At 47.8% G+C, this 14157-nt stretch overlaps 7 protein-coding genes across 7 annotated transcripts; 2 read left to right on the top strand and 5 right to left on the bottom strand.

Moving 5' to 3' along the window:
* Nucleotides 1-576: 576 nt before the first annotated feature.
* On the bottom strand, nucleotides 577-2273 carry FOMMEDRAFT_21734 (uncharacterized protein). Its single transcript, XM_007268542.1, has 7 exons — nucleotides 2022-2273; nucleotides 1864-1943; nucleotides 1655-1787; nucleotides 1377-1520; nucleotides 1187-1286; nucleotides 986-1108; nucleotides 577-907 (listed from the first exon to the last, which is right to left on the bottom strand). Exons 1-7 carry the CDS (start codon nucleotides 2261-2263, stop codon nucleotides 866-868), a joined length of 864 nt encoding a protein of 287 aa, XP_007268604.1. The 5' UTR covers nucleotides 2264-2273; the 3' UTR covers nucleotides 577-865.
* Nucleotides 2274-2523: 250 nt separating this feature from the next.
* FOMMEDRAFT_90278 (Protoporphyrinogen oxidase) lies at nucleotides 2524-4158 on the bottom strand (the record flags this gene model as incomplete). Its single annotated transcript, XM_007268541.1, has 3 exons — nucleotides 2524-3168; nucleotides 3214-3858; nucleotides 3910-4158. The coding sequence occupies 3 exons, from the start codon at nucleotides 4156-4158 to the stop codon at nucleotides 2524-2526; spliced, it is 1539 nt and encodes a 512-aa protein (XP_007268603.1).
* A 471-nt stretch (nucleotides 4159-4629) lies between these two features.
* On the bottom strand, nucleotides 4630-4879 carry FOMMEDRAFT_135559 (uncharacterized protein; the record flags this gene model as incomplete). Its single annotated transcript, XM_007268540.1, has 2 exons — nucleotides 4630-4708; nucleotides 4779-4879. The coding sequence occupies 2 exons, from the start codon at nucleotides 4877-4879 to the stop codon at nucleotides 4630-4632; spliced, it is 180 nt and encodes a 59-aa protein (XP_007268602.1).
* Nucleotides 4880-4884: 5 nt separating this feature from the next.
* On the top strand, nucleotides 4885-6369 carry FOMMEDRAFT_111056 (Aminomethyltransferase folate-binding domain-containing protein). The gene is made up of 6 exons (XM_007268539.1): nucleotides 4885-4913; nucleotides 4982-5224; nucleotides 5283-5661; nucleotides 5713-5856; nucleotides 5907-6006; nucleotides 6064-6369. Exons 2-6 carry the CDS (start codon nucleotides 5045-5047, stop codon nucleotides 6320-6322), a joined length of 1062 nt encoding a protein of 353 aa, XP_007268601.1. The 5' UTR covers nucleotides 4885-4913; nucleotides 4982-5044; the 3' UTR covers nucleotides 6323-6369.
* A 16-nt stretch (nucleotides 6370-6385) lies between these two features.
* On the bottom strand, nucleotides 6386-6823 carry FOMMEDRAFT_89336 (4'-phosphopantetheinyl transferase; the record flags this gene model as incomplete). The annotated part of the gene is made up of 2 exons (XM_007268538.1): nucleotides 6386-6611; nucleotides 6663-6823. 2 exons carry the CDS (start codon nucleotides 6821-6823, stop codon nucleotides 6386-6388), a joined length of 387 nt encoding a protein of 128 aa, XP_007268600.1.
* Nucleotides 6824-7123: 300 nt separating this feature from the next.
* FOMMEDRAFT_158455 (WD40 repeat-like protein) lies at nucleotides 7124-10404 on the top strand (the record flags this gene model as incomplete). The annotated part of the gene is made up of 16 exons (XM_007268537.1): nucleotides 7124-7149; nucleotides 7208-7337; nucleotides 7396-7539; nucleotides 7597-7735; nucleotides 7785-7868; nucleotides 7919-7983; nucleotides 8036-8337; nucleotides 8394-8825; nucleotides 8883-9135; nucleotides 9192-9249; nucleotides 9298-9425; nucleotides 9483-9714; nucleotides 9773-9879; nucleotides 9942-10057; nucleotides 10116-10217; nucleotides 10275-10404. 16 exons carry the CDS (start codon nucleotides 7124-7126, stop codon nucleotides 10402-10404), a joined length of 2448 nt encoding a protein of 815 aa, XP_007268599.1.
* A 431-nt stretch (nucleotides 10405-10835) lies between these two features.
* FOMMEDRAFT_89624 (P-loop containing nucleoside triphosphate hydrolase protein) lies at nucleotides 10836-12794 on the bottom strand (the record flags this gene model as incomplete). The annotated part of the gene is made up of 6 exons (XM_007268536.1): nucleotides 10836-10950; nucleotides 11002-11035; nucleotides 11091-11250; nucleotides 11305-12430; nucleotides 12484-12611; nucleotides 12663-12794. The coding sequence occupies 6 exons, from the start codon at nucleotides 12792-12794 to the stop codon at nucleotides 10836-10838; spliced, it is 1695 nt and encodes a 564-aa protein (XP_007268598.1).
* Between the last annotated feature and the right edge of the window lie 1363 nt (nucleotides 12795-14157).

Raw genomic sequence — 14157 nt, 5'->3', positions numbered from 1 at the left:
CGCAGTCAGTGTCATGAGACGCGTCGCTTGCGCGAAAGAACCAGTGCGGGATTAAGTATGATCATTCATTGATATTCGTTTCAGTGTGCAATGCATTTTCTTACCTCTAGCTCAGTAGCTGTGCAACGTGTTTCTGAAGAAGGCTTCCGGGATCCGTGAGCCCGTGGGTCCATTGAGTCCATTGAGCCGTTGAGCCGTTGAGCCGTTGAGCCGTTGAGCCGTTGAGACCGCATCCACGGTTACTTTTTGAATTCACTGTGGAAATATTCAAATTGTGAGGTGGAGCGTGATCGGCGAGAGCCACATGTTTATTCTCCAACAACATAGCCAAGGCACACCTCCATTCTACAACATGACTGGGTACACTCCTACGCTGTACAACACTGCTGGAGTAAAAGCCCGTACCTCTCGTAACAAACTGTCACTTTGCTCCAAGTACATCATTCGTATGTTTTGTCAGCAAGACATGTCCAAACTAGTCGCTTTTCCAAAACATAATGGACCTGCACGACCGGAATACAGTTCCGTGTTTTGCTGCGACTTCGTATAATGAGTCAACTAAATGAGTCGCGCGCAGATCATAAGATGCACAATGGGGGTCATAAGGCGGCCGAGGAGGGAATCAATTCAACAGCGGAATAACACACGACAGGAAGCAGATGGCGCTCATAGTAGAGTCATACGGAGCCTCTCCACTTCCTAAAAACCTACTTTACAATTTTATCAACTTCCGAATTCTATCCCCTTCCATATGCAATTTACTCTCAGAACCGTCTCGATGCCCGCCGGAAGCCCCGTCCACAGGTAATAGATGCATCCGTAGAAGAGAACGAGGGTGGTAGGATTGATCACCTATTCCCTATTTTTATTCCATGTCCGCAAAATCTCCTTCGTCTAGATCATGCGGCTAAACGAGTGTACGTTTATTCAAAGCACGATAAGCCCGGCTATCTAAACAGTAAAAAGAGGGCAGAGAAAGACAAACCTCTTTGGGTTCTTCGTCTTCTCCATACTGCATCACATAGTCTACATGCGACACGATATTTTCAAGCGACTCCGTGGACGTTAGATCTAAAGGAAGGAACGACACTAAAGGGTGTTCCTCAATCTAGGGCAGACGGAGATCTTGAGTGAGTGTTTCATGTCTCGAGGAGGGCAGTGCATGAACGAGAGATAATCGCCGTACCAGCTGTACAATTGCCTGATTTAGAGAGTGAAATCGCGGATTCGAGTTATCTGCCTGCCCAGGGGTTGTTGCTAACAGCAGCGGATCGGGGTCAAGGTATCTAACAGATAGCAGACAGGCAGTGATATTTGGAAAAGTTTACGCGTCATTTACGCCCGACACGACGTATTAGATAGAGACATGAACGCACCTCGCAATGTTCCGACGCTTGCGAATACCATTTCGCCCCGCACTCGGGTCATTCGCATTTCCAGTCACTAGATCCATTTTCGTCATAATATTAATCCACGGGACCTCGAGGTTCACCATTGAAGACATAGCGGACAATACGCCACTGTATTGGCGTGATGAGTATCAAATGAGTCAAGTACGGAGCAAACCGACATGATGCCGTTCATATGAAGATGATGAATTCAGTTCAGTTAGCGCTATGGCTTGTGATATGAAAAAAGGCCGCTACCGGCTGACCTGAAGAACTTGTACTTGTCCTCCATGAATTGAGATTCGATGAGGTACACTGCGCATGTACGAATCCCAAGGCGGCTTAGGTTGGACACGAGGGTGGGGAAGAACCGGTGGTGCGTGTAGAGTTCGATCTGACCTGTCCGTCCGAATTGCACCCACTCGTCAGAAACGAATACGCGTACATTTGCACTAGAAGGAACGAAGCAGCACACCAGGACAGTCAAAAATAAGATAATCGTTGTCGTAATCGCCGATTTCCTCCTCGAACCAGTCCATGTTACTTAGAAGATACCTACCAGGCAAGGCAGTCAGATATGTGAATAATCACTTGTTGCAAGAAGTCATATCACACGAAGACACACTCACTCACTCGAAGCAATACAACAATCCCCCATTCGGCCCATATCCAAGCTCACTCATGACATCCTCCAGACTAATGAGATCGCGAATGTCTATGCTCGGCTCGTACTCAAATGACTCGGGGTCAGTAGCTGGATCAAGGTTGACAAGATGCCCTGTCCGCTTTGCAGCTTGAAGATGGGTCATAAACGACCGACAGAACGTCGATTTTCCAGCTCCTGCTGGACCCGTAACGAGAACAGCATATCGCATGGCGGTTGCGCAGTGTGTTCCGTTCGTGCGGGACGACAAGGGATTGAAGGAAATTGGTGTGTGTAAAGTTTCTGGTTACGTCATCGCAAACTTTGTTTTAAAGTGGCACAAATAACATGTAAATTCGAGTCAAAATGGCAGTAATACTTGTACAATAATATTAATGCTATAGCACCGATATTAATTGACGAACAAGCACTATCGCTACGCACGATCCTAGTAGGCTAGGCCATAGAAACGTGAAATGAACCACTTATCTTTCACCAATCCTTTCCAGCATTTCTACCTGCTTCAACGCAATCAGCGACGCTGACACCGTCGTAACTAGCTCCTATGACTTCCATACGGCCAAACCACGGAGACCGCTGTAGTGCTTCCCTCAAGTGCTTTCTCCTAACAAGATGCCCGATCTCAGGTATCGGAATACATTTCTTATTTTCCACCACTTCGTAGTAAACGGGCCATGGTAAGCGTGTACCTTGGTGTCGATGATTTATCGGGGATAGATGAAGTTGTAGCTGCGCCAAGACATTCTCTATCTTCGTATGCGATGGTGTGAGGCTGTACGGTCCTCCCATCATCACCGTAAGTTTTATAAAACCACTAGCACCTTGGTCTTGGTCAGACAGCATGTTTGAGTCGAAAACCGTGCCAAGGAAACCGATATTATGTTTCTCATATCCATCTCTATGACGGGGTACGAGGTAACCAAATCCTGGAGGGATTATGGGATGCTTTGAAGGAGGGAAGACAATGTTGATGACAGTGACAGACGACGTAGGGACTTCAACCTGAACACTACGAGCGAATGGGGGAGTCGTTTCTCCACGCCTGGAGTATAGTGGTGGCGGCATAGCCGCAACCACATGTGAAACATCAACTACCTCGCCATTCTCCAGCACGATCTAGAAGAACAGTGAGAAGGCTGATCTGGTTTACAATCAAGACACAATCACCCTAATGCCTGCTAAGTCGGCCTTCAGATAATACTCTTTCATAGGAGCATTAGTGCGTATTGTCACCTTCCCAGAGTTGCGTAAATAAGTGGATAGCGCTCTCGGGAGTGTTTCAATCCCGTCAACATACGAGAATACAGACGTATCCTTCATCAAGTCTCGCAATTCGCCAACGTCGTAGTCGTCTTGTGATACCTCTTGAGACGCCTCATTGAACCTGAAACGGTCCATCATTTTCGAAAACAGTCCCATAGTGACAATACCATTGCCACGCTCTTCTGCTTCATATAGACTAGGGAACGCCGCATTGACGCTGAGCCTCCTGTCATCTGCAGCGTATATACCATGAACCAAAGCAGAACCAAACATCCGTTCAAAATTCGGACCAAAGCGACGCTGCAGAAAGCGGCCTACAGTTTCATCGATCACGTCCTTATTCCTGTTTTTAATTCGTATTAAATCGATTAAGATGCCTTGTAAAAGGTGCGCAGTGGCCCCAGGCGAAGTAAAGACGGAGAATGGCGAGGATGGTAGGGAAAGCAGGCCGCGAGTTCCAGGCCTATGTAAGTATCGATCCTTGGCGGCCGGGGATGATTTAGGGACGGTAAGTAAGGAGGAATTTAGGCCAAGCAGGTTTGTCTACACCTTCCAGGTCATTAGTTTAGCCTAGGTATGTTCGATGCATCTCACCAACTCTAATAATGCTGGGCTGTTTGGCTTAAGCGTCCTCGGACCTGCCTCCAACAACATCTGTGCCGTGCTGCCAACTGAATCCTTGACCTCGACACGTCGACTTCGTATCCATCCGCCTAGCCGACTAGATTTCTCAAAGATAATTATGCGCGCTTGAGGGAACCGACGCGTGAGATGAAAAGCAGCACTCAGGCCAGTGATGCCGCCTCCAAGGACGGCAATAGTGCTTGGAGGTACTTTAGGCATGATTGAACTACAGTTATTCCGGAGAAGAAGTGAGAGTCCTAGAGTAGAACCATTCAGATTGACTGGCGGTTGTTTCGGTAGCACAAGCAAGACAGTGGGAGAGTGAGAAAGAGACGTCTGCGACGCGAAACGCGTTTGCGGAGTAGATCGGACATTCAACGAAACGCTGATGTTTTGAATATTCGTAAAACTTTGGGACACATGCATATAAGTATCGTACCAGTACAAACATATTATTAAGTATAATACAGGATAAAACGCATGATAAAATATCCAGTGTAGAACTCCAGCGAAAATATGTCCACAATCTATTCTGCCTAGTGCGTATAATCAATAAAGCTACAGTGCAGTATTTTAGCAATTTAGTACTTGTCGAACAAAACTAAGGATAGGGCTCACCAGGAAAAAAAATCCCGTTCAGATACCCTTCGGTTTGAAGTTGGCTTTGGCTTTACGAAACGCTCGCCGGAACTACCGGGTTTTGTCCTGTCGTACTCGGAGGAGGAACATATCCAGGGTTGTTCCCTCTAAATCGTCTTCGCATATCCAACTATATAGCAAACAAGATAACACTTCGATTATATCTGATGTAAGACCTTATGAAATTTCAGTGCACGTACCATCCCGCGTTTGCAGTTGAATAGTGCCGTCCGAACAGACTTGCATTCGTCAGGTAACTCATCCGTGTGGTGTCGTAGACAGTCAGATGGTAGCCGACCATCTTTGACAACGCAGTCCGAGCGCATGAGGCATTCCTTGAGTAAGACGACGAGGTCCTGGCATGAAGAGGACATGGTGGTAACAGTAAGCAGTAGACACTCACTTGAACTTTGGAAGCCGACTCTGACGCACGTCCCGTGTCCGAGCGCGTCTGCCTCTTCAATCCATGCCGCCAGCAGCTGTGCGCCATCTCTTGCGCCTAACACCCACAGTTGCTCCTGTACCCCACAGAGCACTTCTTTACCTTTCTGGCTCGCAGGCGACTGAATTCCTCAACGGCGTCGTATCGTCTACTGTTCCGAGTCCACCTCGCGGACCGTTCTTCTCAGCATTACTTCACGCACAGGTGCAGCCTTAATCTAACATTTCTAGTATCGTCACTGAATACGCTATTTCGATGTCAGGGGCGAGTACTCTATGATATTTTTGTTTATCCTAAGAAGAACGCCCGAGGCAACGATGGTTACTTTATTGAATACGACTCTCGACAATCAGAGGCACCTCCGCTCTTGCAAACTCTGAAACGCTTTATCCTAAGATCGAAAGTCAGAGTTGAGGACGTGTCGAGTGAATATGATGTTTGGTCTGTTTGGGGTTCCGAAGACACGAAGAAATGGGAGACTCCGCGACAATGGAATTGGGCACGAAGTGGGGTCATTGAACCTGTCTGGGACGCTTTTGAGGAATGGCCTTGGAAGGATGGGGATGTAGAAAGCCTCTCGTTACGAGATAGGAGGGCTGTGGGGATGGGATGCAGAGTACTGGTTCGCAACCGGGACAAACGTGAGTAGTCATTGCCAACGACCGGGTGAATGTACTGAAATATCGCTGTAGCAGCACAAGCATCGACACATGACGCTGTTGGCCATGATGCTTATACTCTTCATCGAATATTGCATGACGTACCAGAGGGCGTCGACGACATACCTCCTATGCATGCGTTCCCGATGGAATCGAATCTCGACGTTATGGGCGGTTGTAAGAAATCAGTCGTTTATGCTGCCAATATCCACTCACCAATTTAATAGTGGATTTCAGGAAAGGCTGCTATGTTGGACAGGAGTTGACGGTCCGAACGTATCACACTGGTGTCCTGCGTAAACGAATCTTGCCCGTACATATTACTAGGTAACCGTGAAACTTGCCGTATCGTACAGAATTAGTGTATACTAACAATTTGACCAGAAGCGGGAAAGAGGGAAGTGCAATCTCCCCACTACCTATTAACAGCGACATACGAACCGAGTACCACGAGAACTCCACCGAGCCAAAACCGAGAGTACGCGGGACCGGAAAGCTGCTGAGCTCGACGCAAGGTGTAGGTTTAGCGCTTCTGCGAATGGAACAGGTCGAACTTGTAGAGAAAGGGATCTTGAAGTTCCATATAGATGAAACTTGGAGAATATCACATTGGTGGCCGGATTGGTGGCCACGACAGGAATGAAGCAATACTAGTAGTTAGGGCGGAACGTTGGAATAAAATACAATCAATGGATAATAATCTTGTTTATCGTGGTGCCTCGGCGATGACAGTAGACACAACGTATTCGCCGTCATGACTGACGGAGACGTGTAATTTTCCAATTTGGTCATTTGTTGAAGGACTGGCGGGCTCGTACAATAGCGATGGTTTACAGTCAGGGACAGGATTTCCGAAGCTGAGGTATGATAGCTCCTTCCATGTGGGACGAACAGGATACAATGCCTTATATGCTGCCTCCTTCACGCTGAATCTTGGACGAGTAAGAAACCATAAATACGTAGCATTGGTGAATCCAACTCACCTTACGGCAAGATATCGAACAGCATCCTTGCTTTCTAACCGCCAATGCGGCAGTTCTCTAGGACTAAGGATACGTTGCGCAAGCCGTTCAGACCCTCTTCGAGCAACCAAAGATGCAATTCGAGGCAGATGCACGATATCAATGCCAACTCCGAGGATCATGTACTAGCGGGAGATTTAGGGAGGATGGAGAAGAGACAGCAGCAAATGAGTGATGATGAGTTCGGAAGCGAAGGCGCAAGACGCGTCGCATTTTTCTGCTTCTGCATATAACCACTTCGGTCTCCTGCTTCTTGACTAGGACCCTCAAGCACTTGGATATCAAGTTCCACGCGTAGAAATTATTTGCGGAAGAATTTAGGATATCCTAGAGAAGCGTTGGTAATCTCTTTTGCTCACAGGAAATGAAAAATAATTGGATTGAATTACAGTAGTCAGAGGACGCGCAAACAGAAGGTTCCGATGACTTCAAGCCAGCTGGCCGACAGGTGCGAAGCAACAATTTCGTCTTTAGATTAGAGCCTTCTAACAGTGTTAATTTAATAGCCCTACTGCAAGTGTATTGATCGACTACATTAGCGCAGCTGCGAACCGTTATTCTCGCGTTGCACATTCATCCGACTCGTCTTTGGTTGCTTTTGGATCGTCAAACCTCGTAGCTTTGTGGTCTGCTGAAGTGCGTTCTCTTATTTTTATTTTATGCCTAGGTATGTCTTGATTGACAAATTTCTCAGGAAGATGATAGTACAGGTGTCTTCCAAACTTTACCAGGACATGACAGTCTCGTTACCTGCGTCCGTTTCAAGTCTAGAGGAAATTGTTTATTGAGTGCGGATGATAAAGGGTTCCTAAGTTGTTGGAGACTTGTGGATAACAAGGTATGCTTCCAGTACCTGCATCAATCGCACTCCCTGATGATTGCATCTCGTCCCAAGTGGTCATGTACGAGGGTCGAGCAAGCACATCCTAATGGAATTTCTGCGTTAGCTGTTCATGGAGATTATGTTATCACAGGATCCTCGGACGCAACAATTGTGATTTGGAAACACGTCTTTACTCCAGAAGATGCAAAAGGTAAGAACAATCCGGAAAGGTTCATATTGTCGGAACTGATTTCATTCAGACGAGTTCCAGGGTATTCAAAAGATAGGCTTGAAGGGCAGGTTTCCTCTCGACATTCAGATGACGAGTCTCCCTGGATCTGATGGTGAGTACTTGTCAACGTACCGGTATCTCCGTTGTTGATTACCCCCCAAGGTGTCATACTGGCTGTGTCTGGGACGGAGCAGGACGTTTCGATATTCAGTCTATCTGAAGACAAAGTAAGCTCCTCTTGTTTTCTACTCGTTGTGAATAACTAAGCATTTGAAATAGTTTGTGCGAGCGGCATCATTACCAGGCCACGAAGGCTGGGTCAAGAGTCTTGCATTTACACATGACATGTCTGGTCCTTCAACTCTTACTCTTGCATCTGGTTCACAAGATGGAACAATTCGATTATGGAACATTGAGCCTGTTGTCAAAACAAAACTCTCCGACCAACCATCCGATGTTCTTAGCGATGACCTGCTTGACTCATTCGAAGCTGCGCTTGGGGAGGTAGCAGAAGGTGAGGAAGGCGGAAGGCAAATCTCTTTGAAACGCCATGTGTTTGCGACTAAAAATAAAAACGGAAGGTATGTAAAGAAATTCATACTGCAGATTTTCACATTCCCATCGATCGTGTATCCAGCTCCGTACAATACTCAATTACATTCGACGCCCTCCTAATTGGCCATGAAGCCGGCATAACCTCATTGGCTTGGAGACCTTCCGAGCCCTCCCGTCCGATGCTATTATCAACTTCAACAGATTCATCGCTTATCCTATGGGCTCCAACATCTGTCAAAGCAACAGCGAGCGAGTCTACGTCTTTGTGGATTAATCAACAGCGCTTTGGTGATATCGGTGGACAGAGACTAGGCGGCTTTGTTGGTGCGGTTTGGGCGCGAAATGGAGCTGACGCGCTTGCTTGGGGTTGGGCATGCGGATGGAGACGGTGGAGAGCTGAATCGCAATCAATTGGCCGGGAAACCTGGAGAGAAGTGAACGCGATCACTGGGCACAACGGACCGGTTCGGAGCGTTTCTTGGAGTCCCGGTGGGGAATTTTTAATCTCGACTGGGTAAGATAGATATGATAGTTGTTTTCAGAGCTGAGTACGATAATCGTTTCTCGATAGACCGGACCAGACGACGCGCATCCACGGAGATACCAAGTCAGGTTCACGAGATGAATTTGAGTCTTGGCATGAAATTTGCCGTCCGCAAGTGCACGGGTACGATCTGGTCGATGCAGTCTTCCTGGGTCCGACGCGTTTTGTCAGTATCGCTGATGAGAAGGTTGCTCGAGTATTTGATGCTCCGCGCAGCTTCATCTCGTTAAGCAAACACCTTGGGATATTGTCGGAATCAGCTTATGGAGACGAAAGCGAGGTAAGGTTCATTTTAATTTGAATCAGTATGCTTATACTGAAGAATATCGTGCATAGAGGCCCGAGGCAGCTTCCGTTCCCCCTCTAGGCTTGTCCAATAAAGCAGTAACTGGAGGTAATTGATATCTCTATTGTGATGTACAGTTCACTGACCGGTCCACAGCTGATTCTACCGAAGCTCATTTCCCAATGCCATCTGTGTTCATGACACAACGCCGACCTTTCGAAGGTGAACTCGCCGTATCTACTCTTTGGCCCGAAATAGAGAAGGTGTTCGGTCATGGATACGAAGTAAGCACTCGCTCATTCCCTCTGCTTAATTTCATTTGATCTCTAACGCAAGTGTAGCTCCATGCAATCGCAGCTTCGCATTCCGGGAAATTCGTTGCAACATCATGTCGAGCGACGTCGCCCGAACACGCAGGGATTAAAATCTATGACACTAAGACCTGGCAGCCATTTGGTCAGACTTTGACCGGACACCAGCTAACGATAACGCGCATCGCGTTCAGCCCAGATGATCGCTATATCCTGTCTGTTTCTCGAGATCGGACATGGTGCATGTACGAACTTACGGATGGTGTGTGAACAGCACACCTGATTATTATTTCTGGAATTAATGTTTATTTGTTCACCAGGCGGATATGTCACAAAGAAAGCAGACAAATCTCATGCACGAATAATCTGGGATTGTGCATGGGCACCGGAAAATGACATCTTCGTTACTGCATCACGAGATAAAACTGTAAGGCCTGCTTCCTACTGCTGTTGCAACAACTGATTGTTTTTACATGACTTTCAATCCAGGTTAAGATCTGGCACCTGCAAGACCTTCCATCTAAGAAGCAAACTCCGCGACTAACCATAAAAACAAAAGAAGCCACAACTGCCGTAGCACTTGCCCCAGCTTCAATGGACAAGAGGTAGATCGCATTCGTCGATAATCTGCGTTCAATCTTTTATATTGACTTGCGAATTCAGGCGATTATTGGCTGTAGGCTTGGAAAACGGCGAGGTCGTGATTTATTCCGGGTCAACACAGGAGCCAGACAAGTGGCATGAACGGCTTCATTTGAATAACAGGTCAGTATATTTCCGCGAAATGACTAGTTGCGCGGTCTGATAAAGGATACCAACCAGTGTTGCCCACGTTGGCCAGATTAACCGCATGAGCTGGCGACCCAGACAAAAGAAGGATGATTCCTCTTCATACCAACTAGCAACATGTAGCGAAGACGGCACTCTCCGTATCATACGTATTCAACTATAACTAGACCTTTTCTTTCCGGACAACATATGAAACAACTATATTCCAAAAATGCAGACAAACAAAGGTAAAGCTATATGGTGTACATGGGAGGCTAAGAAGTCAGTTCAGTAATCCACAGTTAGAAAGCTACCAAGTTAATAACACAATGAGGCATGGGGCCGTGACAAGGGTATGAAACAGATATTTGAGTAGATGTCCAATATAGGTGGCTTGGAGATAAGAGTCAACAATGACACAGAGCAAGGAGTTACTGATACAGAAGCAAGGAGTCAAGGAACCATTAGAATAGATCGCGGAGACTGAGAGGGACTTCGGGCTATCCAAAGAAAGATATTAGCTTAGAATTTGACGTATGCTACGAGGACTTACGCATTTGATTCTATTTGAAAATCGAGTCAGTGACGCGTTAGCACACAAGAAGAAGACAAAGCTTACTTATAGAAACATTCAATAGAACGCAACATTTCAACATCCCCTCCAGTGGCAGTGACGAAATTAACAACTACTCCAGCCTTTGAGTAATTGTTAGCAATTGCTGGGGCGACACTGTTTGAAGCACTGTCAGAACATTGTTACCATATGAGAATGGATCCTTACCGATGCGCATATTCTTCCACTGCTTGCGGAAGATCTGCAAAATTGTCGTCAGTGTCATCCCTTTAAATGACGTCGAACAGTGACATTACCATAGTTTATAACCAGCGGGACTTGGAACACATCCGGAGCTTTAACTTGTACATCATAGACAACCAGCACCTTCGTCGAAGGTTGTCTCATCATTGTGCCAGTAGAGTTCCTAAACTTATTCAAAGCCGCTAGTTTGGCACCTGCGTTCATATCGCTGTGCTGTAAAGCATACGTCAGGAAACAAACGTACAAACAATCATGCGTTATACGAACCAGAGGGACTGCCTCATGACCTTTGCTAACAAGTTTATAGACAACAGCGTCGAGAGCAGTGAGTCCACCTACGTGGACAATGATTTGTAGCACTTCAAGATCATCCAACAAATCTGCAAGTGCATCCAACTTCCATTCTCTCGCTTGATTAGCTACGGCGCTTGTAGAGACACTTCTTCCAGACCCAATAATGCCGTGTCCACCACCAGCATTCATCGTCGATGGGTCAGAACGAGCGCCGGAAGCTGTGAAGGCAAGATACAAATAAAACTGACGAAGGCCTTTAGTACCTTGACTTGTGTCAGCGTGAGTGACGTTGCCATCGCGCCTAACAAGCACGCGGACGGGCTCGCGTAGTTGAATGGTGTTCGCCAAGTTCAAAACGTCCTGTGGAACTGTATTGGAGAATAAAGCTGTCTGTCGCTCGATCTGCGGGGTATTTCCGGCGTTGGAAGCAGTCGCCTCATTAGATCCTGTAACACTGATAGCCGAGAAACGTCTTCCGTTGTTCAGGGGGAACGGCGATGCAGATAAGTTGCTTCCACCTACGTCTGGGGTGGTCAGTTGTGGTTGCGAGGGGGTTGCTGGACTAGGTCCTGAAGCTGTTGAAGCTGTCCCACGAGAGCGTGGTGGAGGGAGCAATTTGACAATGTTGAAAACGAATTCATGGAGGTTGCGAGCTATCAACTGGTCAACTTCGTCCAACACAAGGAAGCGGACCTCGGAACCAGATAGTCCTCCGGGTGAAGTAAAGAGTGAATGGAGTTTCTGCGGAGTTCCACAAATAATGTGAGGCATGCTCTGTTGAAGTAGACGGAGCTCCTGCGAAACATCGCCGTTCGGTCCAACTGAGCCCACGCCTAAAGCTGATCTCACACCAATGGCACCGCCGAGATCTCGAATGATGCGCTGTGATTGCGTCGCCTGGTCTACCGTGGTAGAAATGAGGACGGCGATGGGTCCGCGGCTGACTGCTCTTTGATTCATATGCGTAACGGCAACATGAATTGCAGGAATCACGTATGCCGCAATTCGCTCTTGTGTCGGCGGTGCTTGGGCTATAATGTCGGAACCTCTGAGAAGGAATGGTAAAGCTCTTTGCTGGATTTTGTTGGGCGGCCCAACACTGGAGCGGCGTGAGATAAAGAACAAAGAGAACCCGCTTGCAACTGAACGCACCCAAATTTGTTCAACGAACGCAATAATTCGGGGGCAAGAGGGAGATGTTCCCACTTTGTAGCAACTGGTCCAGACTCCCGAGGTGATGCTCCCTGTCCAAGCCATTGTTCACTAGGAGAATCGGGTATCTTCAAGCGAGTCAGCGACGCAACAATGAATGTTAAACTTCTGATACTCACACCAGCCGAATCCCGTCTCATCAAGCCGGCCACTGACCTCCGTTTGTCACGGGACATATTATCTGGTCTTCCCAGACCCATATCCGTCGGGCGCATTGGTAATTCCAACGTTCCTGCCGACCAGGTACGCATAGGAGGATTTGGAACGCGCGGGGACGGACGTAGATCCGGCCTGTTTGGAAGCCCGTGTCCAGGTATGCCCTGATTGTTCACGGCATGAGGGATACTTTGGTTCGGGGCGATTTCGAGGTTGTTAGGGGTCGTTACAAACCCGGGAGGTTGACCAAAGCTTTGCTGAAGGCCTGACATATGCTGCTGAGTTTGCAAAGCAAGCAGTTGACCGACAGAAGTAGTAAGGTTGTTGATCCTATTAGACAACTGCGCAAGCTCATCCGGTTTGCCAGGCGGACCGGAATGAGGGGCCGCCGGTTGCAGCGGACCTGGGCCTCCTGAGGGCGTCAAGCTTCGCGACATGGAATTCGATGGAGCAAATGGATTTTTGAACTCCGGCTCAGACGAGAAAGAGCCAAGAGATCGTTCAACAAGGAAATTAACCTTGATGTGCATTTCAGCAAGCTCTCGCTGGATTTCTCGGTTAGAGAACTCGCATCTAGTAAGACGTTCCAAGAGATCTCGAATAGTCGGTGAACTTTTGATTTGTGCCTCGAAACTCATAGGATGGTCAATGCTGGACGTGTTGATACTAGCAGAGCCGATAGAGGATACCGGGGAGGTTGACTTGAATGGCATATTAAACGAATGGGACGTAGAGTTAGTCAATGACCTATTCGGAGTCGGCACAGTGGGTTGGCTAAAGTGAAAGTCTTGGAGAGACGCTTGAGTAGATGTCGCGAAGTCGACAGCGTCATTTCCTGGGTTGACTGGCGCCTGCGCCTTAACCCACTGATGAATTGCACGAGGCCCCGGAGTTTCTTCGCCATCAAAATTGCCGCTGGGTGGTGCAATAACGGATTCACCGTCACGCTGGGGTTGAAAGGGACGCGACAAATTGAACGACTTTTTATCCTTCTCTTCTGTCATTGTCTGCTGGCCCGGCGCGGACGAACCGGGAGAGCTTGATCCCGAACCAGTTCGTACGAGACCGTCACCACTGTCCGTCGTCAATGTCGACCCAATAGGTGATGAACTGACGGAACGGTAGTCTGAGGTGGTGAACGTGATGGAGGATGCACGCGATGGCTCTCGGTCCCTATCCATTGGAGAGACTTTGAAGCCTAGGCCAGTACCTCCACCTGCTTGCTCAGCACCGTTCGAGCCCAAGGCAGATGGGAAGAAAGGTACTGAGGTGGGGTTCAACGCCTGACCGCTGGCCATCATGGCTGGACTCCTGTGTCAAGCTTCCCAATAAGCTACGAGCCACGGTCAGCGACTTATCGGAGTACGAAGGCCATGGCCAAAGGGCCCAGGCACAGCATTTGAAAGAGCATAGACAACAAATAACTTACCTCCAGTAGACGAGCTCTGAAGCTACTTG

The sequence above is a fragment of the Fomitiporia mediterranea genome (genome assembly GCF_000271605.1).
Source record: "Fomitiporia mediterranea MF3/22 unplaced genomic scaffold FOMMEscaffold_8, whole genome shotgun sequence".
NCBI lineage: Eukaryota > Fungi > Basidiomycota > Agaricomycetes > Hymenochaetales > Hymenochaetaceae > Fomitiporia > Fomitiporia mediterranea.
This window is presented reverse-complemented; position numbering and strand designations above follow the sequence as displayed.

Excerpts from the sequence above, each read along its gene's own strand:
- FOMMEDRAFT_21734 (XM_007268542.1), bottom strand. The coding sequence starts at position 2,263 with ATGCGATATGCTGTTCTCGTTACGGGTCCAGCAGGAGCTGGAAAATCG. Across the intron at positions 1,521-1,654 it reads GACAAGTACAAGTTCTTCAG|TGGCGTATTGTCCGCTATGT; the intron begins GTCAGCCGGTAG and ends ACGCCAATACAG. Across the intron at positions 908-985 it reads AAGACGAAGAACCCAAAGAG|CCGCATGATCTAGACGAAGG; the intron begins GTTTGTCTTTCT and ends ACACTCGTTTAG.
- FOMMEDRAFT_111056 (XM_007268539.1), top strand. The coding sequence starts at position 5,045 with ATGCCGCCAGCAGCTGTGCGCCATCTCTTGCGCCTAACACCCACAGTT. Across the intron at positions 5,857-5,906 it reads TCTCGACGTTATGGGCGGTT|TGGATTTCAGGAAAGGCTGC; the intron begins GTAAGAAATCAG and ends CCAATTTAATAG. Across the intron at positions 6,007-6,063 it reads TTGCCCGTACATATTACTAG|AAGCGGGAAAGAGGGAAGTG; the intron begins GTAACCGTGAAA and ends CAATTTGACCAG.